This window comes from Scyliorhinus canicula, chromosome 5, assembly GCF_902713615.1.
Source record: "Scyliorhinus canicula chromosome 5, sScyCan1.1, whole genome shotgun sequence".
NCBI lineage: Eukaryota > Metazoa > Chordata > Chondrichthyes > Carcharhiniformes > Scyliorhinidae > Scyliorhinus > Scyliorhinus canicula.
Window position 1 is genome coordinate 178869892 of NC_052150.1, and position 26719 is coordinate 178896610.

General features: G+C 50.1%; 1 protein-coding gene across 13 annotated transcripts in view; it reads left to right on the top strand.

Annotated features, from left to right (window-relative positions):
* myo3a (myosin IIIA) overlaps positions 1-26719 on the top strand; it is a 556810-nt gene that overhangs the window by 238770 nt on the left and 291321 nt on the right. For all 13 annotated transcript variants that reach the window (XR_005460772.1, XM_038798143.1, XM_038798142.1 and 10 more), the window contains one exon: positions 14627-14782. Coding sequence is in view for 12 of the 13 variants with exons in the window: in XM_038798143.1 (XP_038654071.1) it covers positions 14627-14782 (156 nt within the window). In the remaining variant the exon portion in view is untranslated. The remainder of the gene's footprint in view (positions 1-14626; positions 14783-26719) is intronic.

The following is a 26719-nucleotide window of genomic DNA, read 5'->3' on the forward strand; positions in this document are numbered from 1 at the left end:
GCATTGGTTCATCGGGGCTATTGCTGGAGATTCTACTCAGCTTTGCATTGTAGCCCGTTGTGTTATTTAAGCCTTGCCACAAGCGATGAGAGTCCGTGCCGTTAGTCTGTGACACTAGCTTAGTCTGGTATTGTCTTCCTGATGGCTTTGTGGATCTTTTACCTAGATTCCTTGTATAAGTAAGGGTCTTGAACGCCTCAGACCTGGCCTTCAGTAGGGCGTGAATCTCCCGGTTAAACCATGATTTCCGGTTGGGGAACACAGCTACTACCTTCTTTAGCACGCAATCTTCTACACTTTACGAATTAAGTCTGTGACGGTGGTGGCATACTCGTTTAGGTTGACCACTGAGTTCTTGAATATGGACCAGTCCAATCAGTCACGTAGGATCTCTTCTTTTGCCTTGGACCAGCATTGGAAGACCTCCTTAATTGGATTCTCCTCCTTAAGTTTCTTCTTGTATGCCTTGTGAAGGAGCAACGTCTTGTGGTCTGATTTTCCGAAGTGCGTTCGGGGGATATCTCGGGAGACACCCTTGATGTTTGTGTAGCAGTGATCAAGTATGTTGCCACCCCTGTTGGGATAGGAGATGTTTTGGCGGAGGTTTGGCAGCATATTTTTGAACTTGGCCACAATGAACAAGGCCTCTGGCTGTTCTGTTTCATTGTTATTTATAACGCTTTCTTCACTTCCACCTGGCGTGGGATATAGACTGCCGTGATAATGGCAGAAGTGAACTCACGTGGGAAGTAGTATGTGCGGCACTTCACACTCGGGTATTCCAAATCCGGGGAGCAGTAGTTTGCCAGGATCGCCACATCTGAGCACCAGGAGGAGTTGATGAGGAGGCAAATCCCTCCACCCTTCGCTTTGTCCGATGATGCCGTGCGACCCATTTAGTGTATTGAGAAGCCCTCAAGTTGTATGGCGAGGCAGGGGTGAGCCATGTCTCCGTAAAACAGAGAACACAGCAATCTCTTACTTCCCTCTGAGAGGTATGTCTAGCGTTACGCTTGTTCAGCTTGTTTTTGATTGTTTGACAGTGGGGCACTCCGCTAGCCGGAACTTTCCAGTGTAGCGAGAGATCGGGACGCCATTTCTAAATGTGCTTTTTGCAAGGCTGCCAGCATATTGGTGGCTTCCCCTCACGGAGACTGAACATGTCAGTCATGTCTGTATCTCGTAGGGAATGAGGTCTCCCACAATGTAGAGGGCTAGCATCACTCATTCCAGTCACTGTCCATACGTGCTCTCTGCACTTTCTGAAGTACAAGCCCTCTATCCCATATGTCTCAGCCTCCGGTGATACCGAACCTCAAGGGTACAGCTCATGAGGATGCCATAAGATCAGGAGGTCGAACTTTCCCCACTGCATCGCCATGATATGACAATAATCATTGAGAGCAATCGAGCTGCCATCAGCCAGAGAGGAGTCAGATATTCACAGAAGCCCTTTGAGGCTCTATGCACTGTCCCCACTGCAAGTCATCATCATTCTCCTGCAATGTAGAGACTATGGGCTCCTTCCACATGACAGGAGTCTTACCACAGAGGGTGTAGGCTGCCTTCCGTCAGATGGCAGGTAAATGCTCAGAGAAGCTGTGTGAAGATAATGAGATATCCTCATTGGATCTCTTCATCACCCTTCATGAATCTTGCAGCAATGAGCACGTCACAAGCTCATCTGCTTTGCTTGGACATCACCATTGCCTCATGCTCGATATTGTCTCCCTTGAAGATTTCCTCAGGTTGTGCATGGCGTAACCCCGAGTCAAAGCTGGTCGTCTCCAGCCAGAGCCTGGTCACCCCAAAATAAAGTGCTGGTCACCTCCAGTCAGAGCCTGTATCCCAATGTCAGCCCCATCAATAGGTGGAGCCACTCTGCGAGTGCCGATGTGTCTCCAAAGTTCCCCATAGAGGATGCTTGCCAGGTTCCCACCGTTTACATCACGCAGCTATGGATGGATTTTCTTGATGGGGATGTGTATTGGCCCGATAATGTGATGCAAAGACATTGAATCATGGGAAACACGACCTGCCACTGAAGGGTTAAGGGGACGATCGCAGCAAGCTTTCACGCCGACGGAAACCCGACTTTGGCCTTATATCATGATATTTATTGCTCCTGTCACTGAACCTGCACAATGCTAGCAGGAGTGGAAAATCCTAACCAACATAACCTTAGATTTGACTTCCGGCAAAACCATGCATGACCGGGTTAAGTTGTATTCATTGTGTATTTGGAATTTAATGAAGAAAATGGATGCAATTCAACGTGTAAATAATTAACAAAGACAATTTGTAAGAACGTTTGTTTGATTAGGCTGGACTTTTGAAGAGATGCCACCATTCAGCAATTCTTTATGATATGTTTAATTATTTGTTGTAAATGCAATAGGAATTTACACTGCTTTTGGAGGTGAAACTCAGATATTCTTTCAGGCTTTGCTGGTGTGATTCTGCTCAACTTGTGACAATATTGAGTTTGGCAAATTCTTCTCCGAGTGAATTTCCTTCAGCGTTTTGTGGACTGACCCTTGCACAATTCTAATGCAAAGTGTCATCTGACAGTATGGGAAATTCAGCCAAGCAGCATGCCTTTGATCACCAAATAGCTTCTTGTCTCTGGCGTTGAATCTAAATGTCGACATAGTAATCACCACAACAGTAAATCTGCAAACATATATAATTAAATAGCTGTTCTCAGTGGATCCTCATTCGAAACCCAGTTGTAATAAACCTCTAATAAAAACAATTTGGTTTCCAGGCCTAGACTGAAGTTTCGTTACAGTCAGGACTGAACATCAATAAAATAAGCCTCAAAACAAAAACACTCAAGAGTTTGCAATGGATAAACACAGACTGAACAATTCCTATGCACTTCAAATTAGAATTCTTAACTAGTTTGGTTCTGTATTTTATTTTGTCCTTTTCAATCGAACAATTTGTGGCTCATAGGACACATTGCTCCACTAACCTGGAACTGAACCATGGAGACAAGTTTCCAGTTTTGACCTATTCTGAGCTGGCTAATTTTATTCAGGGAAGTAATAAGCTCCCCTCAACTAGCCCAGACATGCCTAAAATGGAACAGGAATGTAAACAGTCAACATCAGCAGCAGGATTCTCCCTTCTGGGGACTAAGTCCCCACACCAGCGGGAGATCGTCGCCAACCACCGACCAAAATTCCCTGCACTTCTGGGGGCAAGGTGGATGCCGGAGGGGTTGGCGTCACTTCAGCCGGCGGCGAAGGGACAGTGCGAGTTCGCGCATTCCCCAAAGGGCCGGCGTGATCTTGTGCATGCGCAGAACCACTGGCGTGGTTCCGTGCATGCGCAGACCGGCCGGTGTATTCTGGCGCATGGGCGGGGGGTTCTCTTCTCCGCGCAGTCAAGTCCCAATGTGTGGGACCATGCTTAATCCACGCCGGGAGACTGGCCAAAAACGGACGGCCGCTTGGCCCATCGGGGCCTGGTGAATTGCCGGGGGGGCTGCTGCCAACGGCCCCCACCGGCGTGGCGTGAACCCCGCCCCAGCCCGAAAACGGCGCCAGAGAATACGGCAGCCGGCGTCGGGTGGAGCGGGGTGGGATTCGGTCCGCACTCCAGGGATTCTCTGACCTGGCGGGGGGTCAGAGAATCCCGGCCCAGATGTCTGTATATAGTGACTCTTCGCAGATGACGTCCAAATGGTGAAGTCTAACAGCACACACAGAAAGTGGCCACAGATCCCATTGAACTACTCGCCGGTAGGAGTGGCACTTTGAAGAGGGAAACAGAGGCCAGGATTCTCTGCCTCCCATTTTTGGTCGGCGGGAACGTCAGTGGGGTCAGAGAATCCAAAGGGAGTCACCAAACGGCTTTTATGCAGGTGAGAATTTCCATTGATTGTTCCCGTGTCCCCCCACCCTCACCGTCAATGAGGTCATTGCCATACATTATCGTTTCATTAGTGGGCTTCCCCGCAGTATTATCCCCCCACATTAGGAGCCCCCATTTCCACCACCGATGTCACATCGGCGAGGTTTATGACAGGTCCTGATGAAGAGAATCCGTTGTACCTTGGAAGTGCCCACTGGCAGTGTTCTCGCACTGTACCTGTACCAGGAGCACTGCCAGGAGGCACTGCTGGGGGGGGGCATGTTTGATCATTAAAGCATGCCCCGATCAACACTGCTGCCAAACGGCCCCCAGCCTCCACCACGGAGGAATCATTGGCTCCCCCCACTCAACAATCCTTTACGACATTCCGTGTCCATCTCCACCATACTCTCCACCCCCACACCCAGTGATGGCATTGAACCTTCCCACCAACACTGTAGAAGAAATAGTCAATGCTCCCCCTGCACCACATGTCAATCCACCCCCCCCCCCCCCCCCCCCCACCGCCCATGGGGCTACCACAAGGGCCTGCCCCTGGCACAGCCCCCTGGTACAGAGTGTTACTGCCAGGGTGGCATAATGCAAACCTGGCTGTTCCAGCCTGGCAGTGCCAATCTGTACCATGACATGTTCCTCTACCTCCCCCCCCCCCCCCCTCCCCAACACCCAGGGGGTATAAATACCTCTGCATTGTCAACCTCGCTGACATGGTGTTATGTTGGAGAGGTATAAATATTTAGTGAAGGGAGATCATGTGGTTGGGGAGCAGCTAATAATATTTCAATCGATGCAAACATATTAAAATAAGGTGGGGCCTGAATCTTGTGATGTCGCCGCTGAGAGGGTGGGGAAAATTGGGAAACAGGATCTCTCTGGTGAGAAGCACGTTTCCCGATTCTCGAGGGGTTTTCCGCCTTCGCTACCTATCTTGCAGGCGGCGAATGTAGGCCCAAAATCACCCCCTGTGTTTGACACTCTGAACGCGATTCTCCGGCCTCGTTACGCTCCCGCTCAAGCGTAGCAAGGTCGGTGAATAGCGGGACAGGCAGAAAACGAGAACCGTGCCAGGCGCAAAACAGTTTGCGATACAACCGGCCCACTCCCATAGGCAAAACCGGGATCGTGGCGAGAAACCAATTATCACCACTTAAGCCCCATTTCCATCCAATTAAGAAGAGCGACCTCATATCCTACGGCATCCTGTCATTCATCGACCTCCCCAACAAGGGTTCAGAGGAATTTACTAGGATGTTGCCTGGTATGGAGGGAAGGTCTTACGAGGAAAGGCTCAGGGACTTGAGGTAGTTTTCGTTAGAGAGGAGAAGGCTGAGAGGTGACTTAATAGAGACATATAAGATAGTCAGAGGGTTAGATAGGGTGGACAGTGAGAGTCTCTTTCCTCGGATGGTGATGACCAACACGAGGGGACATAGCTTTAAATTGAGGGGTGGTAGATATAGGACAGATGTCAGAGGCAGTTTCTTTACTCAGAGAGTAGTAGGGGTGTGGAACGCCCTGCCTGCAACAGTAGTAGACTCGCCAACTTTAAGGGCATTTAAGTGGTCACTGGATAGACATATGGATGAAAATGGAATAGTGTAGGTCAGATAGGCTTCAGATGGTTTCACAGGTCGGCGCAACATCGAGGGCCGAAGGGCCCGTACTGCGCTGTAATGTTCTAATGTTCTATGTTCTATGGTTATACTGGTGCCAATTAGTGCTCCTTTTGAAAAACGTGAACCTGACGGAAGGGCTTCTGTGGGGAGCCAAGGATGTGAGTAGCCATTTGTCCTCACAGGCAAAGAGCCTGAGGGTGCTGGGCTTGCTACCTCAGTGCTCAACAGGGAGTGGGAGACCCTCGGCTGGGGATGGAGGACCCTTAGCTGGGGATAGAGCACCCTTGGCTGGGGATAGTGGACCCTCAGCTGGGGATAGAGCACCCTTGGCTGGGAATAGTGGACCCTCGGCTGGGGATGGAGGACCCTCGGCTGGGGATGGAGGACCCTCGGCTGGGGATGGAGGACCCTCGGCTGGGGATAGTGGACCCTCGGCTGGGGATAATGGACCCTCGGCTGGGGATAGAGCAGCCTCGGCTGGGGATGGAGGACCCTCGGCTGGGGGTGGAGGACCCTCGGCTGGGGATGGAGGACCCTCGGTTGGGGGTGGGGGACCTTCCACAGGGGTGGGCAGCCATGGGAATGGGGGAAGTCTTTTGTGGGGGAAACTGGGGCGGGGGGGGGGGGAGCAACTGCGCGTGGCACCACCATCCAATTCCTGGATCGTGTTTCCCTGTCCTGGGGCAGCCCTTGTCCCTGCCCTTCGGGCCTCCGACCACCAATAACCCCCATTGACTGCCGAGGTCATTGGCCATGCTGCTGAAGGCTATTGCTAATAGGGAATTGCCAATCATGGTTAAGTGAGCACATCAAACAATCCAAGTGGTTTCCCATGGGTGGACAGGCCATGTAGCATGTGGGAGTCATTGCCTAACATCCCAATCACACTTTGAGTGCACCCGCTCCCGGTGGTCGTCAAGGTCACTGCAGCCCTAAATATTTATGCCTCAGGATCATTCAAGGGCTCGAAGGGGACCAGTGTGGTATCTCACAGGCCACTGCCCAGAGGTGCATCTGACAGGTCACAGATGCCCTGTTTCCCCCGATGTAAAACTACATCATCATTGACATGGACCAAAACCAGCAAGATGCCCGGCTGCAGGTTCTCCGCCATCGCCAGGATGTCCTAGGTCCAGGGGGTGATCCTTGCCCTCTTCGAGGAGCACCCCAGGATGGACGGCTGGGTCCATCTGAGGACCTGGCTAATGGTGCCAGTATGGAGGCTGGTGACCGTAGCGGTGCCCAGCTACAATGAGGCCCATGCAGCCACGTGGACTGTGATTGAGTGGTGTATCGGACTCCTCAATTCGAACAATTCCGATGCCTTGACCGCTCTGGTGGTGCACTCCAGTACATCGCCCGGAGGACCACCCGTTTTGTGGTCGCCCTCCACGACCTTGCACAGCAGCACGGCGACGAGCTGGAGATTGGTGATGATGAACATTTGCTCACCTCGGAGGACGATGGAGGATGATTAGGTGGCACTGGAACAGCAGGGGCTAGAGGACGGGGCAGGGAGGAACCTGAGGACCAGCCGGAGGCTGCAGGGCAGACGGGAGTGGCGAAGGTTCAGCAAGCCCGGAGGGCCAGGGAGGCCCTCATACTCGTCCGGTTCACTTAGGATGTGGCCTGGCCTGTCACCCCCCGACTCCCATTTCCCATCCTCCCACTGCCTCCCTGTCACATAACTCCAGGGTGCTGGGACTGTGTCGGCACCATCAGCGGGTCACTGTCAAGGGCAGGGGGAGTGATGTTAAACCGCAGGGAGTGAGAGCCAGTGCTCCTCAATCTACGCCATAGTCTGACCCTTGCCTGTCTGCTGAGTGCTCGTTTACACCCATCACCTGCACGCAGTGTGCCTGGGGAGAGCTGGGGGGAGATGTCGGGAGAGATAGGCCAAGGGTTCGAAGGTCGGCCCGTATTGCGGACGAAAGTGACGGAGACATCTTACTGGTTGTGCACAAGGGTGTTTATTGTCAAATACAATTCCCCACTCTTCCCATGACGACTATTATGGTGGTCTCCTCAGAGCTCTCCTCCGATATGCACTCCTGGGAGACTGAAAAGAGGGCCACCCGGGATGGGTCGGCGCCATCGGTTGGAGGACCTGCGGGAGAATGGACACGTGGTCAGTGGGAGGGATGGGTCATTCAGTGAGGCAATAACAACTCACATTTGACAGGTCCTCCGGTTGGAGCCTGGTGATTCCTCACATCCGCGACGTCCAGCAGCCTTAACGTTGGTGACGGCCCTATCCTCAGAATCCTCACCTCCAGGGCCCGCTCCTCAAAGGAGGTGAGGATTCTGCGGCGGGATTCTCCTGCAATTGGCGGGATGGCCCAACGCCAGCGGCAAGAACGGCGCGAACCACTCCGGCGTCGGGCCAACCGGAAATTGTGGAATCCTCCGCACTTCCGGGGGCTAGGCCGGCGCTGGAGGGATTGGCGCAGCGCCAACCGGCGTCAAAGGGCCAGCGCTAGTTGGCGCATGCGCAGACCAGCCGGCATGTTCTGCACATGCGCAGGTGGGTATTTCTCCACGCCGGCCATGGCGGAGCCCTACAGAGGCCGGCACGGAAGGAAGACGTGCTCCCACGGTACAGGCCCGCCCGCAGATCGGTGCACCCCGATCGCGGGTTAGGTCACCGTGGGGGCCACACCCGGGACCGGATACCCCTTCCCTCCCCCCCGAGGTCTCCACTGGACGGCCTACCAGCCAGGTCCTGCTGTGTGGGACCATGTCCATTTCACGCCGGCGGCACTGGCCAGGAACTGACGGCCGCTCGGCCCATCAGGCCCGGAGAATTGCCGTCCCCCGGGTATTGTCCGACTTGGCAGTGGGTCGGAGAATCCCGCCCCTGATGTTTGGCAACGCTCCGCCAGTCTGGCCCTCTCCAGGCAATTGTGGGTTAGCTTTTCCTCAGGAGACACAGAGAGGGCATCATTATCCACACGTGTGGTTCACATTGTGGGGGAGGGGTTGAAGAGAAGGCTGGGAGGGTTTGAAGGGGAAGGGAAGTGGAGGGAGGTTGGGGGTCACATGGAGAGTTGGGGAGGATGCTCCCGTGGGGGTGGAAAGGTCTTGGGGGTGCGAGGGGGCGGTGTTTTGGGGGGGGGCCTTGGTACCTACTGACTCGTGCTATCCAGTGTAAGGTCATTGACCTTCTTCCTGCACTGGAGGCCAGTTATCCAGATGACATTCCCTGAGCTCAATGCCGCCGCCACCGCGTTCCAGGCAGTACTGGCTGCCCTATTGCTGACCCTCCTGGACCCTCAGGGGAACAGGACATCCCTCCAGGCCTCCACACCATCTAGCAACCCTGCCAGGTCAGCGTCCCCGCATTTTGTGGCTGGTCTCCTGGGCGCCATTGTTGCGAGCTGGCTGGGGTTGGCTGAGCAAGTGCAGCTTAAGCGCTGCTCGACTTTGTTAGAGGAGGGCTGGCGAGCGCGGTGCCGATGAATCAGCTGGCGAGCCTCCATGTGCGGCGAGAAGCCCGTGAGGCCTCGTTAAGTGGACCAATTAACATTGAATAGCATTGCAGAGACAGTGCACAGTTTTACTCATTGAGAACACAGGTCATGATTTTGGACAAACAACTGACATGAGACCATAAGACATAGGAGCAGAATTAGGCCATTCGGCCCATCGGGTCTTCTCCGCCATTTAATCATGGCTGAAATGTTTCTCATCCCCATTCTCTTGCCTTCTCCCCTGTGATGAACGGTATTAATAACTGCTGTAAACGGTACCTGACCTTTAATACCTTGCCCCTTTAAGATGCTTGGCACCCTGGGGGACTCCGCCTCTGGCTACGCCCCCAGGAAACGGTATATAGGATAAGGCTCCATGTGGTGAGCACACTTCTCTCGGATGCTGTTCAGTTCTCTGTAGATTAAAGCCTTTTGATTACCGACCTCGCTCTCGCGTCGTAATTGAGGGTGCCTCAATTTAATCTCCAGACACATCAAGGTGGACAGCGCTCTAAAACCGGAGAAACTCAACCTGGACGCCAGGTCGCCGGAAGCCCCGGAAATGTTTAAATATTGGCTCGGGTGTTTCGAGGACTATCTGGACTCCTCAACAACTGATGTCGACAGCACTCGCAAGCTGCATTTACTACATGGCCGGGTGGGCCACCGACTCTCCGCCATGATCGAGAACGCTACGACCTATGATGCGGCGGTCGAAATACTGAAGAAACGCTTCATAAAACCTACTAACGAGGTACATGCCAGACATTTGCTCTCAACCTGCAGCCAGCGTTCCGGGGAAACGCTGGACGAGTTCGTAGAAAGACTCACTGCGCTCGCGAGGAACTGCAACCACAAAGCAGTGACGGCAGAAGACCACAGGAACTTGTATATTCGCGAGGCCCTTGTGTCCGGTATCAGGTCCTCGTACATCCGGCAGCGGCTCCTGGAAGATGGGGCAAAGGATCTCCAGGGCACGGTAACGCTCGCCTCTTCTCTCGAAATGGCCCACCGTAACCTCCGTATATACTCCGCGGACCTTGCGAACCCCTCTCGATCCCCTCCAGACTCGGCCACGCTACAGGCCTGTGCCGCGCGGCAATACGTTCACTCCGGAGGTTCCCCATGCTATTTCTGTGGGCAAGGCCAGCACCCACGTCAGCGTTGCCCGGCCCGCTCCGCGATCTGCAAAGACTGCGGGAAGAAAGGGCACTTCGCTAAAGTCTGCCTGGCTGGGCCCAAAGGCCACAAACGAAACCCTCACCAGGCCCAGAAATCAAGCTCCCAGTCTCACAGGCCCCGCAACACGGCCGCGCTGCAGCCGGGCACGCCCACTTCCGACGCACCATCGACCTCGTGCGAGTCATGGGAGCGGCCATCTTGGCGGCGGCCATCTTCGAAACCTGACACGTTCGACCGGTGGCGGCGGCCATCTTGTGACTCCGGGCGGCCATTTTGTGAGTTAGACTCTGACGGCCCGCAACTAAGTGCGATCACACTCGATCAATCGCGGCCAAAGCACCTGCGGAACTCGATGATGCGGGTTTAAGTCAACGGCCACGACACTCCCTGCCTATTCGACTCCGGGAGCACGGAGAGCTTTATCCATCCAGACATGGTAAGGCGCTGCTCCCTGCACACCCACCCCAACTCCCAAACTATCGCCCTCGCTTCGGGGTCCCACTTGGTACAAATCACGGGGTATTGTGTCGCTGACCTCGCAATTCAAGGCACTGAATACACCCGATTTAAACTCTTCATCCTCCCTCGTCTCTGCACCCCCCTGCTGCTCGGTCTGGACTTTCAGTGCAGCCACCGGAGCCTGACACTGAAGTTCGGCAGGCCCCTGCCCCCACTCACGGTCTGCAGCCTTGCGACACTCAAAGTTGCGCCACCCTCCCTCTTCGCGAACCCCACTCCTGACTGTAAGCCCGTCGCCACCAGGAGTCGCCGGTACAGTACCCAAGACAAGACCTTCATCAAGTCAGAGGTTCAGCAGCTAGAGGCCAGCAACAGCCCTTGGAGGGCTCAAGTATTGGTAGTCCGCTCCGGGGAAAAGCAGTGAATGGTCGTGGATTATAGCCAGACCATAAACCGCTTTACGCAACTCGATGCGTATCCACTTCCCCGCATAGCAGAAATGGTGACCCAAATCGCCCAGTATCGTGTATTCTCCACGGTCGACCTTAAATCGGCCAATCATCAACTCCCTATCCGCCCACAGGACCGCCCCTACACGGCTTCCGAAGCAGCGGTCGGCTTTTTCACTTCCTCAGGGTCCCTTTTTGTGTCACAAATGGAGTCTATGTTTTCCAGAGGGCAATGGATGATATGGTGGACCAGTACGGCTTACGGGCCACCTTCCCGTACTTGGACAACGTCACCATCTGCGGCCATGATCAGCAGGACCACGACGCAAACCTGAGGAAGTTCCTCCAGACCGCCCAGGCCCTCAATCTCACGTACAACAAAGAGAAATGCGTGTTCCACACAACCCGGCTAGCCATCCTCGGCTACGTCATGGACATTGGGGTCCCAGGCCCAGACCCCGACCGCATGCGTCCCCTAAGGAACTTCCCCTTCCCCGTAGCCTCAAGGCACTCTAACGGTGCTTGGGGCTTTTCTCCTATTACGCCCTGTGGGTCCCCAGATATGCGAACAAAGCCCGACCACTCATTAAGACCATGTTTTTTCCCCTGACGGCTGAGGCCCAGTCGGCTTTCAGCCGTATCAAGGCCGGCATCATCAAGGCCGCCATGCACGTGGTGGCCGAAGCCATCCCCTTCCAAGTAGAAAGCGACGCATCAGACGTCGCCCTGGCTGCTACCCTCAACCAGGCAGGCAGGCCAGTAGCGTTCCTCTCCCGAACCCTCAACGCCTCGGAAATCCGGCACTCTGCAGTCGAGAAGGAGGCACAAGCCATAGTGGAGGCCGTGCGACACTGGAGGCACTACCTAGCCGGTAGGAGGTTCACCCTCGTCACCGACCAACGGTCGGACGCCTTTATGTTCGATAACGCACAACGGGGCAAAATAAAGAATGACAAAATTCTGAGGTGGAGAATAGAGCTCTCCACTTATACGTACGATATTAAATATCGCCCGGGGAAGCTCAACGAGTCCCCAGATACCCTGTCCCGCAACACGTGAGCCAACGCGCAATTGCACCGCCTGAGATCCATCCATGATGATCTCTGCCACCCGGGGGTCACCCGGCTTGCCCACTTCATCAAGTCCCGCAACCTACCCTACTCCACAGGGGAGGTCAAGGCCATGACTAAGGCATGCCAGATCTGTGCGGAATGCAAACCGCAATTCTATCGACCAGACAAGGCCCGCCTGATAAAGGCCTCTGGGCCCTTTGAGCGACTATGTGTGGACTTCAAAGGGCCCTTCCTGTCCACCAACCGCAACATCTATTTCCTCACCGTCATCGATGAGTTCTCCCGCTTCCCTATTGCTGTCCCCTGCCCCGATATGACCTTGGCCTCCGTGATCAAGGCACTGCGCAGCATCTTCACACTGTTTGGTTTCCCCGCTTATATCCACAGCGACCGGGGTACATCGTTCATGAGCGATGAGCTGCGTCGGTAGCTGCTCAACAAGGGCATCGTCTCGAGCAGAACGACGAGCTATAACCCGCAGGGAAACGGGCAAGTGGAGAGGGAGAACGCGACAGTTTGGAAGGCTGTCCTCCTAGCCCTACGGTCAAGGAGTCTACCGCTGGCAGGAGGTCCTACTCGATGCCCTGCACTCCATTAGGTCGCTCTGTACGGCCACGAATGAGACCCCTCACAATCGTTTGTTTGTCTTTCCCAGGAAGTCCATCTCTGGGGTCTCGCTTCCACCCTGGCTGACGACTCCGGGTCCAGTCCTACTCCGGAGACACGTGAGGAGCCATAAAACGGATCCAATAGTCGAGAGGGTCCACCTGCTGCACGCAAACCCTCAATATGCCTACGTCGAGCACCCCGACGGCAGGCAGGATACTGTCTCTCTGCGAGACCTGGCACCCGCTGGCTCTCCCACCGACCCCGATGTTTCCCCCCCCCCATAGCGCCCCCTGCCACCCAGCCGGCAACAGCACCGATCACCCTAATCACCCCTGATACACCCCCCCCCTCCAAAGCGGGCAAAGGCTCAGTGAACCGTGTATATAGGATAAGGCTCCATGTGGTGAGCACACTTCTCTCGGATTCTGTTCAGTTCTCTGTAGATTAAAGCCTTTTGATTACCGACCTTGCTCTCGCGTCATAATTGAGGGTGCCTCATCCTCATAACCCCTGATCCCCATGAATAACAATCAGAAGTGGTATGGGCTGCACCAGTGTCCGGTTTTTTGACATACCCTCCCCGAATACAAAGCTGTGCACTAGCTGAAAGCTCTGATATGATATTTTGCCTTGTGATAAATTCCCATTGCACAGTTCCTTCTGGCTCTGGAAATTCCTACATTTCTGCATGCTAAAATCATAATGGCGAAAAGACATAGGAACTGGGGCGGGATTTACTGGCCTCCCAACCGTGTGTTTCTTGGAGGTGGCTCGCCATTCCTTGGTAGCAGGATTCTCTGCTTCCGCCACTGTCAATGGAAATTCCCATTGAAGTCACCCCATGCCACCAGGAAACCTGCTGAAGGTAGGACCAAAGAATCCCGCTGCCAGCGAATGACTGAGAAACCAGACGGCCATTTGAGCTTGCTCCCGCATTCAGTACGATCATGGTTGATTTTTGGCTTCAACTCCATTTTTCCAGCTGCCCCCCATACCCATTGACCCTTTGAGACACCAAAAATCTGTCTATCTCAGATATAGGTATATTGATCCTGTTCTGTACAGTTGCAAACAAACACTTAATAATAATAATCTTTATTAGTGTCACCAGTAGGCTTACATTAACACCGCAATGAAGTTAAAATCACCACACTCCGGTGTCTGTTCAGGTACACAGGGGAAGAATTCAAAATGTCCAATTCGAGACTTGTGGGAGGAAACCGGAGCACCCGGAGGAAACCCACGCAGACACTGGGAGGACATGCAGACTCTGCACAAACAGTGACCCAAGTGGGAATCGACTCCGGGACCCTGCCGCTGTAAAGCAACAGTGCTAACCACTGTGCTACCGTGCCACCCATATATTCAAGTTTTTAAACACCCTTGTATAATTTGCCTTCATCAGCTGTGTAAGCAGGTTAAGGAGGAGGGCTGCTGTGTAGAGTGACATTATAAACATACTCAAAAAGAGCATTGCAACATCTTCACCACCAACAGGAAAACACAGTTCAGACAGCATTCTTTTTTCCCAGTTTTTACCATTTTTTTTCCTCTTTCCCATTTGAACAGCAGACCAAGGAATGTAAAACAAACATCCATAACACTTGCATCAATATTTATGCACCATGGTTTTAGCCTTATGTTAATCAACAGTTTGTTGTATTAATTTGTGCTGTCCGAAATTAGCTTGCAACACCAAGTTTGGTTTTTGAAATCTGACCAACAGTATGAAACATTTGAAGTGTTCATGTAGAACCACCACGAAGAAGCTGGACACACTTAATAAAAACAAACACTTGTGAAATCACCCATTTGCTTTCCACAAAATGTTAAGTTGGCTGAAGGGACCATTTTTAACTCTCATCTTGCTGTCCCCGTTATTACAGATGTCTCATTAAAGACTTTGAACATCGCCCAACTGTCTCTAACCTCCTGGAGCATCCCTTTATCAGACAGATTCAAGGAAAAGAGAAGGCCCTGCAGAAACAACTAATGGAGCTCATAGACCTCCATCAACAAATGGGTTCCATTGAAAAGACACGGTATTTTTTCACATTTACAACTTCAAAGAGAAATGATTTTGCTGGTAAAGTTTGATTCAGTATTCTGCTTTATTCATTGAAGGATGTCATTTGTTTTGTCGGCTGGATTAGATGATTGTTTGTGAAGAAAAAGAAAATGGGCCTGTCATTGAGCAGGGTGACTAATCTGATTTGGCTGAGATGAGATTTTTTAAGGCTCTGAATTCCAGCAGAGAGACAGACAAGAAGCCTAAACATTCATGGGGTTGAGATTTTACTCCTGTCACACGTCCACTGGAAGAACCTCGCGTAAAATGGTGGAGACTGACTTCGCTGGATCTCCACCATTTCTGGCTGTTCCCTAAAGCCCTCCTAAGGGGCAGAATCAAAAGCTTCCCTATATAAGGCAAATGCAATCACAATGGTGGAGGGTCCGAGTGATCCTGGAACCAGGAGTTGCGTATCCCTCATCTCCACGTCCACACCTATGGTTTCCAACACGGTTTCATGTGCTGAGTCACTTGAGATGTACCCACTTCCACTGGTGGATTGTGGGTACGGCTGTGGCTTGTATTTGAAAGAAAGTTGACGGGCTGGATTTTCTTCCTAATCGCAGTTAGCGGGAGCCAGGAAATTTCGCCAGTTGATCAATGTTTGTTTACACAAGGTAGAGCTGGTCCAACTCCACAAAAACTGCAGAGGGCTCAGTGATGCCTATCCCCACATTTGAGATTGCCAGTTCAAGAGTTCTGGGTACGGACTTGTGACCTGCAGCAGTCTGCACACCTATCCTGCACTGCACAAAATGTGGGGTGTTGGGAATGAGGCCTGGAATCGAGGAATTGGATCCTGGCTGTCATTTTCATGGGCCCGAATTCCAGCCCAGCGTGTTTTGTTGAAACACATTTTAAATTGGCCATGAAGGACATGGGAATCTGAGAAAATTCTCCTGCACCATGGTAGGCAGGTCCCATGTTCTGGCTACAGAAACAAGTGGGTGCTGGTGAGGTACCTGGACTGGCACAGTGTCCACGTGTACCCAATGCGATTAACAAACTGGTGGGCACCATCTCAGTATAATTGCTGTGGCCACACCCTGATGACCTTCGCAGCTAAATGGTCCTGGAAAGCCTATTTTACAAGATAGGGATACTCACCATTCTTACTCTCCAGTGCATCTCCTTGACTATCTCCCTGGATCCCGCCAATGAATCTAATCTCCTGCTGTGTCCTGCCTCGACTGATTTACTGAATTCCCTCTTATCTCCTCCTGAGACAACGACCAGAATTCTCCCAGCCTGGGACTAAGACCTGTGGTGGGCAGGAATGTGGAGTCCTGCCACTACTGTGGTGTTTCAGAGTCCTGGGTTGCCATCGACCTCCATCCTGAACTCATAGCAGCCCCAGGCATTGTTCGGGGGAGTCCAGACACCTGTTTCGCACCGATATGTTTTCCCCCTGACGTCATGGCGAATCAGACGTGGGCGTTTGGGCCCTTCATCTTCGCCCTATTAGCAGATAATGAGTTTATCACCAACCTCTAGTGGGTATCCTGTTCTGCCATGGGCGGCACCAGCAGAAGATCCTGCACAACCTTTGGACCTCTTGCCAAATATAACCCCCCCATTTCAAAGGAACCAGGGACATGGGAGAATTCATTCCAATGTTTTGACAATGAGGATGAGAAATGATTATTTATAAGCCACAAGGGTGTACTCATACTCGGAACCATTGTCTATCCTCCTACTCTTATGCTGAAATGTGAAATCATCATTAATCTGGTGAGGGTTATGTGTTTTGGACTCTAAAAGACTCTGGCACACATCTCTTTGATATTGGTAACGAATCTGTGAAACATCTCTGCATGCTATTTTAAGAAAGTATGTTAATATGTTTAATTGGGATAACAATTTGGTTCAAGCAGCAAGCAGTAGAGTTTCAAATGTATTTAAATTGAAAATCACAGAAATTTTACACAGATTAGTGAATTCTCCTTTCTAATATCACACAACATTAGCTCGGCTCTTTAGCGCATGCTGAGAGTATTGTCTGCATAAATGTGCCGATTTTAACTTCTAAGTGGTTGCCATCTGACCAAGTAGGCCAGTTGGTTTGATCAGAAGGATCAAAGGTTATGAGGGGCATAGACAGAGTGGATCGTCAGAGACTTTTTTCCAGGGTAGAGGAGTCAATTACTAGGGGGCGTAGGTTTAAGGTGCGAGGGGTAAGGTTTAGAGGAGATGCACAGAGGGTAGTGGATGCCTGGAACTCACTGCCGGAGGAGGTGGTGGAAGCAGGGACGATAGTGACGTTTAAGGGGCATCTTGACAAATACATGAATAGGATGGGAATAGAGGAATACGCACCCCGGAAGCGTAGAAGATTGTAGAAGTGTAGAAGGCTTGGAGGGCCGAAGGGCCTGTTCATGTTCTGTACTTTTCTTTGATGTGGAGATGCCGGCGCTGGACAGGGGTGAGCACAGTAAGAAGTCTTACAACACCAGGTTAAAGTCCAACATGTTTGTTTCAAACACTAGCTTTCAGAGCATTGCTCATTTCACCTGAGGAAGGAGCAGTGCTCTGAAAGCTAGTGTTTGAAACAAACACGTTGTACTTTTCTTTGTTCTTTGTTCTTTGTATCCCGTGGACCAGCTCCACAAAATATCATCAAAAATGTTTCCTAGCTTCTTTTTCGGAGCAGTCAGCAGCAATCCCTTTAAGGACCACTGGTCAGATCACCCAACACAAGGCTCATGGGACAGGGAGTTCTGAGGATCATTCCACACTCTCCCCTGAAATTGCAGCTCAGCATCCAAATTGCCCCATAGGAATGATGGGCGGCATGGTGGCACAGTGGTCAGCACTGCTATATCACAGCTCCAAGGACCGGGGTTCAATTCCGGCCTCGGGTGATTGTGTGGAGTTTGCACTTTCTCCCCATGTCTGCATGGGTTTCCTCCGGATGCTCTGGTTTCCTCCCATAGTCCAAAGATGTGCATGTTAGGTGGATTGGCCTTGCTAAATTGCCCTTTAGCTATCAAAAGATTAGGTGTGTACTGGGTTATGGGGATAGGGTGGAGGTGTGGGCCTAAGTAGGGTGCTCTTTCCAAGGGCTAGTGCAAACTCGATGGGCCAAATGGCCTCCTTTTGCACTGTAAATTCTATGAATAGGTGGATGAACTGGTTCAATTAAATTTGTTGGTTGTAAAAATTTTGCGACTCATCTTGTTTATAATTTTCATGAGTCATTTGCTTCCATTTGGAGGGGTCGAAGGTACATTGCCGGTCACGTAATTGAGGTTATGATAATACATTGTTCCTCTTAGGACACTGATTGAAATAAGTGCCGAGGCTGGCACCTCTCTTGCTCCCTGGTAATGAGCTTTCAAAAGGTTCAGAACCCAGCTGTCTCTACCTAAACATACTTCAATTTATTTTTAATTGGCATCACTAACAGATTGGCTTCTTTGAAATTAAAAGTCAGGAAATAAAATAATTGTAGATACACTGCACCAAACGGGAGCTCAGTTCTTAAATCTGCTTGCTTGTTTTGCCAGTAAGTGGTTAATCATTTTAATAATTGTATTTTAAAGCAGGCCTCACTTTTGAAGTGTTTATTGAGTGGAGCCAGGGAATATTAAATGTGCGAGCGCTGTGGGCGCAAACAAATTAAAATCATAAAGCAAAAAAAAAACAGGAAAGGCTGAGAATGTAGATCTGATTGTTGTCGAGTGAGAAGACAGGTTAATATTTTGAATATATCTGCTTTCACCAGAACTGAAAGGTAAATATAATCCAGCAGGTGGAAGGGTAAAAACAAAAGGAGAGTAAACACGTACTGCAATCACCAAGACGAAGACAATTGGCTGTTTGACTAGTAAACTGTTTAAGGAACCTGATAAATGATACAAAAGACCATCACAGTAAGTTGTTGGGTTGCGTAGTGGTTAGCACTGTGTCTGTGTGGATCTCACACCCGCAACCCAAAGATGTGCAGGGTAGGTGGATTAGCCACGCTAAATTGCCCCTTAATTTAATAAAAACAATCATAATAAGGTGGTGAAAAGACATTAGGAGAACAAAAGAAGGTACTTACATGGTGGAACATCGAAGCAGGTGTAGGCCACGTAGCTCTTCAAAACTGTTCTGCTATTGAATTAGATCTTGGCTGCAGGGTATCCCCATCCATTTGCCAGTCCTGGTTCCATATCCTTGAAAACCATTGTGAAACCAAAATCTAATACTCTCAGTTATCAACCAAATTTGGGGGGGGGGGGGGGGGGGTTGGGGAGGGGGAGGGGGAGGGGGGACAGGGGCGGTGGAGGAGTTCCAGATTCCCCAATGTCTGAAGAAGTGTTTGCTTACATCACCGCTGCACAGCCAAGCTCAAATTTTATGGTTGACTACTGTCCACCACAGAGAATGGATGTTCTGCCGTGGGCAGCAGAGTAGCACAAGTAGCTAGCACTGTGACTTCACAGCGCCAGGGTCCCTAGGTTCGATTCCCCGCTGGGTCACTGTCTGTGCGGAGTCTGCACTTCTCTCCGTGTGTGCGTGGGTTACCTCCAAGTGCTCCGGTTTCCTCCCTCAGTCCAAAGACGTGCAGGTTAGGTGGATTGGCCATGATAAATTGCCCTTAGTGACCAAAAGGTTAGGAGGGATTACGGGGATAGGGAGGAGATGTGAGCTAAGTAGGGTGCTGTTTCCAGTGAGGGCTTAAGTGCATCGGTGCAGACTCGATGGGCTGAATGGCCTCCTTCTGCACTGTATGTTCTATGTTAAACATTTCAATCAGATCACCTCTTAACCTTCTATACTTGGATGAGTAAAAGCTACAACACCCTGGAGTAGTGTGCGGTTAATTCCAGCCACACCTGACCTGGAGTCAGCAACACAGTTCAATTGACCAATAATTCTTAAAAATACCCAAAGTCTTTGGCCCTTGGCTGTCCAATAATTACTGTCACTAGGTTTGTAAGTTTAAATAATTACTGTTCATTTATAACAAGAACTATAATGAAACATGTAGCAATGAAACATGCAGGTTAACCATGATCTAATTCCAATTCCCTACTTTAACTTGCCCTCCCAACCCCTACACACACACACGATAGACAAACACAGATCCAAAGAAAAGGGTAAAAAAATAAGTAAAAGAGTCTTTGTTTCAGATGGGTATCTCTAGCACCCTCCAAATCATGCTTTTAGTTTGAGGTTTTTGCTGTACCTTTTTCCAGGACTGTATAGTTTTAGGAATATAGCACTCACAACCTTTCTGGAAAGAGAGAGTCCTGGGTCAGAATTCTCCGACTATTGCGATTCACCTTTACCGCCGGCAGTGCAACCCCATCCGTGGGTTTCCCAGCGGCATGGAGTGGCTTAATGTGAAATCCCATTGACAAGCGGTGGGCGTATAGAATCCCACCATCAATAAACAGTGCGCAACCAAGAAACCTGCAGCTGGTGGACTGGAGAATCCCACCCTAGTCTTTGCCTGCAGCCTGTAATGGTTTTCCTGTAGATTCATTCATCAGGTTCTCTGCAGTATCAGGAGTACTGCATTCGCAGCCTTTCTAGAGAGGGAGAAAAAAAATAGCAGGTTGTTTCTGTGTCTAATAGTCAAACTGAAACTTCTTGGGACTCTGGAAGCTATTCCACTGGGACAGGATCCAATCACCACCTGCTACTGGGCAGAATATGGCCTTTTGGACCAATTCATTGGCCCCAGCCAATCAATGAAGCCGAGTCCCAGCCCATCCTTCTGATGCCAGCAAGTCTGAAACTCCTCTCTCCTGTAACTTCTCATTTCCTCATTCTCTCTGCTGTTTGACTTAAAGATGTATGTCCATTAATCAGCCATGGATCAAAAATGATAACTGCAAAATAAAAGAAAGGGGAAAGAAGGGAATAAACAGGAAGGACCCTGACACCCGTCTATACATCCAGTCCTCATAATTTTGAACTTTTCTACCCAGTAGCATCCTGGTTAATTCTAAGATAGGACTATTCTCACCCACACCAAGAACTGAATGAATACTCCAGATGCAGACTAAAGCATGACATTTAACATTTTACCTTTGTATTCCAGCCTCCTTTAGATGACGGCGAACACTTAATTATCTTTTTAAAATTATATTTTGTACCTGACCACTAGATGCATGGACCCTAAGTCTCCCTGGAAACCATGGAATCCTTCTTAAGTTCTCTGTCCAAAGGCAGGTCTGATCCACAGCACCACTATCCCCACCAAGGGAGCAAGGAGGCTGCTCCCAAATCCACCCCAGATGGAAAAGGGATTGGCACAAAACCAATCCACACTAGCCACCTCTGATGTTTAATGGTTTCTGTTGGAACTCTACCAGGGTTACAGCAAGATACCCTGCGGAGCTTTGGGGCCTGAATAGTTAACTTCATAATTTCAGAGTCTAGGATGAAAGCACAAGCTGACTGCAGCAACCTGAGATGTAAACATTTCTCCTTTCACAGCCAGCCTCGGGTGACTTGCATGATTGTTAGTCCCTTGACTGCTTTGCCACTAACACTGTTTGTCATTTGAAAATGACACGACTGTCTTGTGATTCACGTTAAAAAATCTAATGCGCAGCATCGCTACATGAAACCTAAACTAGAAAAATAATTACTGGTCTTTGATTCCATTCTCTATTTCACAGCACTCACTCACATTGTGTCAGCATCAGATTTCCTCAGAGGAATTTTAAGTTTCTAATGCTGAGATCTAAAGGTAGGGCAGAATCTTCGCCCGGGTAGTGGGCAGGATTGGAGGTGGGCAGGTGAGCAATTTGTGCTTCCGGACAGCTTGCCAATTTTCCCGCACCATCCCACCACCGAGTCAGTTCCCTGAGGCAGGATCAGGGATAGAAAGTCTACCCACTTGGCAGTGAAGGGTGGCCAATTAAGGTCAATTAAAAGCCAATTAAGACTTCTGTGGTCACAGAAGAGTCAGGTATGAGACTATAATGAAAATGATTTATTGTTGAAGCAAACTGTTTGCAGGTCACAATCCCCAGGTCCCAGCCATGACTTCTCTGCCTCGGCTCCTATCTGGGCCGGCTTTTATGTCCAAAACCAATTATCCCCACCCTTCATCAGGGGATCTTGTGCTCCACAAGGCTTACAGGGATGCTATTTGGTCACATGAGGATTATAACAAAGACCAAATGCCAGAGGCTCTCTGGAACTTTCTGGCCGGCAGACACCCATCGGGTGGAAAGGGTCCAGCTTCCCTGGTGTCAGCCTGTCTCCTAAACGTCAGTCTAGCCATATGGTATTTTTGTGACCAGGTGTTGGGTGCGGGATGGAGCTGTGGCTGTGACCTCCCAAGGTAGGCCTGAGGCAGCAATGGAGGCTCAGAAGTTCCATACCATTTACAGGGACATTGGCCTAGTTCAATTCATGTATGTTAGACATAGAAATATAAAAGATAGGAGCAGGAGGAGGCCATTCGACCATTTGAGCCTGCTCCGGCAATCATTGTGATCATCGTGATCATCCAATTCAAAAGCTCTGACCCTCCCTTCCCCCCCATATTCTTTGATCCCCTTGGGCCTAAGTGTTATATCTAACTGAAAACAAAAAATGTTTTGGCCTCAACTACTTTCTGTGGTAATGAATTCCACAGGCTCACCACTCTCTGGCTGAAGAAATTTCTCCTCATCTCAGTCCTAACTGGTCTATCCTGCATCCTCAATCTGTGACCCTAGTTCGGGACACCCACCATCGGGATCATCCTTCTTGCATCTACCCTGTCCAGTCCTGTTGGAATTTAATAAGACTCTACGAGATCCCCCCCTCATTCTTCTGAACTCCAGCATTTACATTCCTAACCGATTCAATCTCTCCTCATACGTCAGTCCTGCCATCCCAGGAATCAGTCTGGTAAACCTTCACTGCACTCCCTCTATAGCAAGAATTTATTTCCTCAGATAATGAGACCAAAATTGCACATAATATTCCAAGTGTGGCCTCACTAAGGCCCTGTATAATTTCAGCAAAATATCCCTGTCCTTGTACTCGAATGCTCTCACTATGAAGACCAGCATTTACCTTCTTTACCGCCTGCTGCACCTGCATACTTACCTTCAGCAACTGGTGTACGAGGACACCCAGATCTCATTGCATATTCGCTTCTCCTAATTTATGGCTATTCAAATAATAATCGGTCTTGCAGTCTTTGCTACCAAAGTGGATAACCTCACATTTATCCAAATTATACTGCATCTGCCATTTATTTGATCAATCACTCAACTTGTCCAAATCACACTAAAGGATGGATCTCTGCGTCCTCCTCACAGCTCACCCTTCCATCCTGCTTCGTGTCATCTACAAATTTGGTGATATTATATTTTGTTCCCTCATCTAAATCATTAATATATTGTGAATAGCTGAGGTCCCAGCATTGACCCCTGCGAGTATGCCACTAGTCACTGCCTGTCACTTGAAAAAATACCCATTCCTTCCACTTTTTTGTTTCCTGTCTAACAACCAGTTTTCTATCCATCTCAATACACTACCCAAATTCAATGCTTTTAATTTCAAATGCTAATCTCTTATGTGAGACTTTATCGAAAGCCTTCTGAAAGTCCAAATGAACCATGTCCAGTGGTTCCCCTTCATTAACTCTACTAGTTACATCCTCAAAGAATTCCAGTAGATTTGTCAAGCATGATTACCTCTTTATTAATCGATGCTGATTCTATCTAATCCTGCCACTGTTTTCCAAGTGCTCTGCTATGGGGCTGGATTCTCCCCTACCCGGCGTGATGGAGGGTCCCGGAGTAGGGGAGTGGCACCAACCACTTAGGGGTCGGGCCTCCCCAAAGGTGGGGAATTCTCCTCACCTTTGGGGGCCAGCCCCGCGCCGGAGCGGTTGGCACCAGAAGACTGGCGCAACAAAACCGGCGCCCCCGGCAGCGGGGCTGGCCGAAAGGCTTTCGCCGGTCAGCGCATGCGCCGGCAGTGACGTCAGCGGCCAGCTGCCGCTGACGTCACCACCGGCGCATGCGCGATGTGGGTTTCTCTTCCGCTTCCGCAATGGCGGAGGCCGAGGCGGCCGCGGAAGGAGGAAGAGTGCACCCAGGGCACTGGCCCGGAGTCTGAGCTGGGGGCCCCGATCGCGAGCCAGGCCACCGTGGGGGCACCCCCGGTGTTCGATCGCCCCCCACCCCCCCAGGACCCTGGGGCCCGGTCGCGCCGCTGATCCCGCCGTTACAGAGGTGGTTCAAACCTCGGCGGCGGGAGAGGCCTCCCAGCGGCGGGACTTCGGCCCATCCGGGCCGGAGAATCACCACAGGGGCCTCGCCGATCGGAGTGGCGAGATTCCCGCCACCGCCACTTCCCGGGTGGCGGAGAATCTCTGCCACGGCGGGGGCGGGATTTTCGGCGGCCCCAGGCGATTCTCCGACCCTGCTGGGGGTCGGAGAATTTCGCCCATGATCTCTGATAATGAATTCTAGAATTTTCTCCAATACCGATGTCAGGTTTACTGGTCTATAATTCGCTGTTTTCTCCCTATCTCCTTTTTTAAGTAATAGGATTACATTAGTTACCCTCCAAGCTGTAGGAACTGTTCCAGAGTCTAGAAAATCTTGGAAGATGACCACCAACACATCAATTAGTTCTCAGCCCACTTACTGAGGCACTCTGGGATGTAGATTATCAGGCCCTGGGGATTTATCGGCTTTCAATCCCATAAATTTCCCAATATCATTTTTCTACTAATATTGATTTCCTTCAGTTCCTCCCTCTCACTAAACAGTGTATTCCTCAGTATTTCTGTTATGTTATTTGTGTCCTCAATTGTGAAGACAGAACAGAAGTACGGATTTAGTTTGTCAGCCATTTCTTTTTTCCCCATTATAAATTTCCCTCTTTCTGCCTGTAATTTGTCTTCACCAACCTTTTCCTCTTCATGTACCTATAGAAGCTTTTATAGTCAGCTTTTATGTTCCCTGCAAGCTTACTCTCGTACTCTATTTTACCCTTCTTAATTAATTCCTTGGCCCTCCTTTGCTGAATTATAAACAGCTTCCTGACCTCAGGTTTGTTACTTTTCTTGTCCAACTTGTATGCTTCTTTCTTGGATCAAAAACTATCTCTAATTTGCCTTTGGCCACTTTTCCATTTTACTTTTGTGCCAGACAGGAAAAGAAATTGTTGCAGTTCACCCACGTGCTCCATGAATGTTTGCCATTGCCTATCCACTGTTGCCCCTTTAAGTAACATTTTCCAAACCATCATTGCCAACTCATGCCTCATATCATCATAGTTTCCTTTATTTAAATTCAAGACACAAGTCTCAGAATTAACTACGTCATCCTCCATCTTGAAAACTTCTATCACTCTAGCCCTCACATCTCACCCCCTATCCCAACCACCATCCGTGACCTCATATAACTCCCATGTTCCTTCCATGCACCCCATGCACCCTGAATTCATCCCTGCATCCTCTGCACCCACTCACCCAGCATCGTCGATGAATACAGAACCATATGAACCACATAATAATGAATAGCTCATGAAATAATAATAAGTAAAAGGTAATAAAACTGCAAATAAAGTTAGCAGTACCCTTTGTAAATGTATAAATAGACCCCAGCCAGGCTGAGTCCATTAGTAAATTGGTCAATCTTGGAGCCAAACATTCATAATGAGGCCACCTGGCAGAACAGATGCCTGACCATCTGTTAAGTCAGCTTCTCTTGAAACAGTTACCAGCTAGCCTCCTGAAAATGCTTGTGCCAAATTTTCATCTGGATGGAGAAGTGTATTATGGTTTGCAAAGTCCAAATTTAGAATTTTACTCAGAGGAGATCGGATTTTCCTCTGCCTTCCCAAACCCTGCTCCATTTTTGCCGGCATTATCCACCTCCTGTGTGAAATGCATTTGCGTCCCCACTGATGTTGAGTTCCCCAGTATAGAAGGGGAAGGAAAAGTGTATTTCCTGGATCCTGCCAATTCCATTGGGAGCGAATAAATGTGCGTCTCCTCTGTCGAGTTGTGAAGAAATTTGCTAGGCTGGAAAGAAATTGTGAATAAAGTGGGACAACTTTTCTCAGTGTTTTTCTGCAACTTTTATACCACCAAATGCTGCCTGCAAGTGAGTTGCATGTTTAGAGACAGGGGAGTGCAAGGAAGATTTCCTTAAAGCCACAAGCAATACAGCTGAACACTAACACAAAGGAACCCTTTGTCTTCAACCTCAGCCTCCTGAGTATTAAGGGAAGCCTTTTAAAAATCTACCATCTACAATGGGAGCACATGTGGTACATAGAAGCACAGTTGGAGCAGGAGCAACAGCAATAGCCTAAAATGCTTCACTCACCATGTGCACCGCTCCAATGCAGGAAGGCACTCTGAATCCCAGTACCTACAAGAAGGCATAGAATGCTGAGGAACTACCCACCTATAGGCATACAGGAACAGGGTAGGGAGCCTTGTTATCACTGAAAGTCAATGTAGAATGAGGCTGCATCTGCCCCAAGAGATGGTGGCTGAGCTTTGCAACTTCTTGTGAGAAGACCTCCCGCCAAGGGGAAACTAGAGACACGAAGTACCAGTGATCCTGAAGGTGACTGTGACCCTCAATTTCATCATGATCAACTCTTTCCAAAACTCCTCTGTGGGAACTCACAGTCCACAGCACACGGGTGCACCCATCGGGTAACCTGTGCTCTTTTTGCCAAGGTTGGTTATAAATGCTCAGGAGACCTGAGAAGGTGAGTCAAAACAGCAGTTTATTTTCAGCCAAAAGAAAAGGCCGCAACATGGCATGCAGCACATTGGTCCCAACCAAAACTACTGAACATGCCTGTCCCAATCCCTGCTGACTTTTAAGGGATGATTCTGAGTCTCAACTAATGGGTCTCCGGCCATTAGTGGGGAAGCTCATGTTCCATGACTCCCATGGGGAGACCAGTTGGGTCATTCCCATGAATCTCA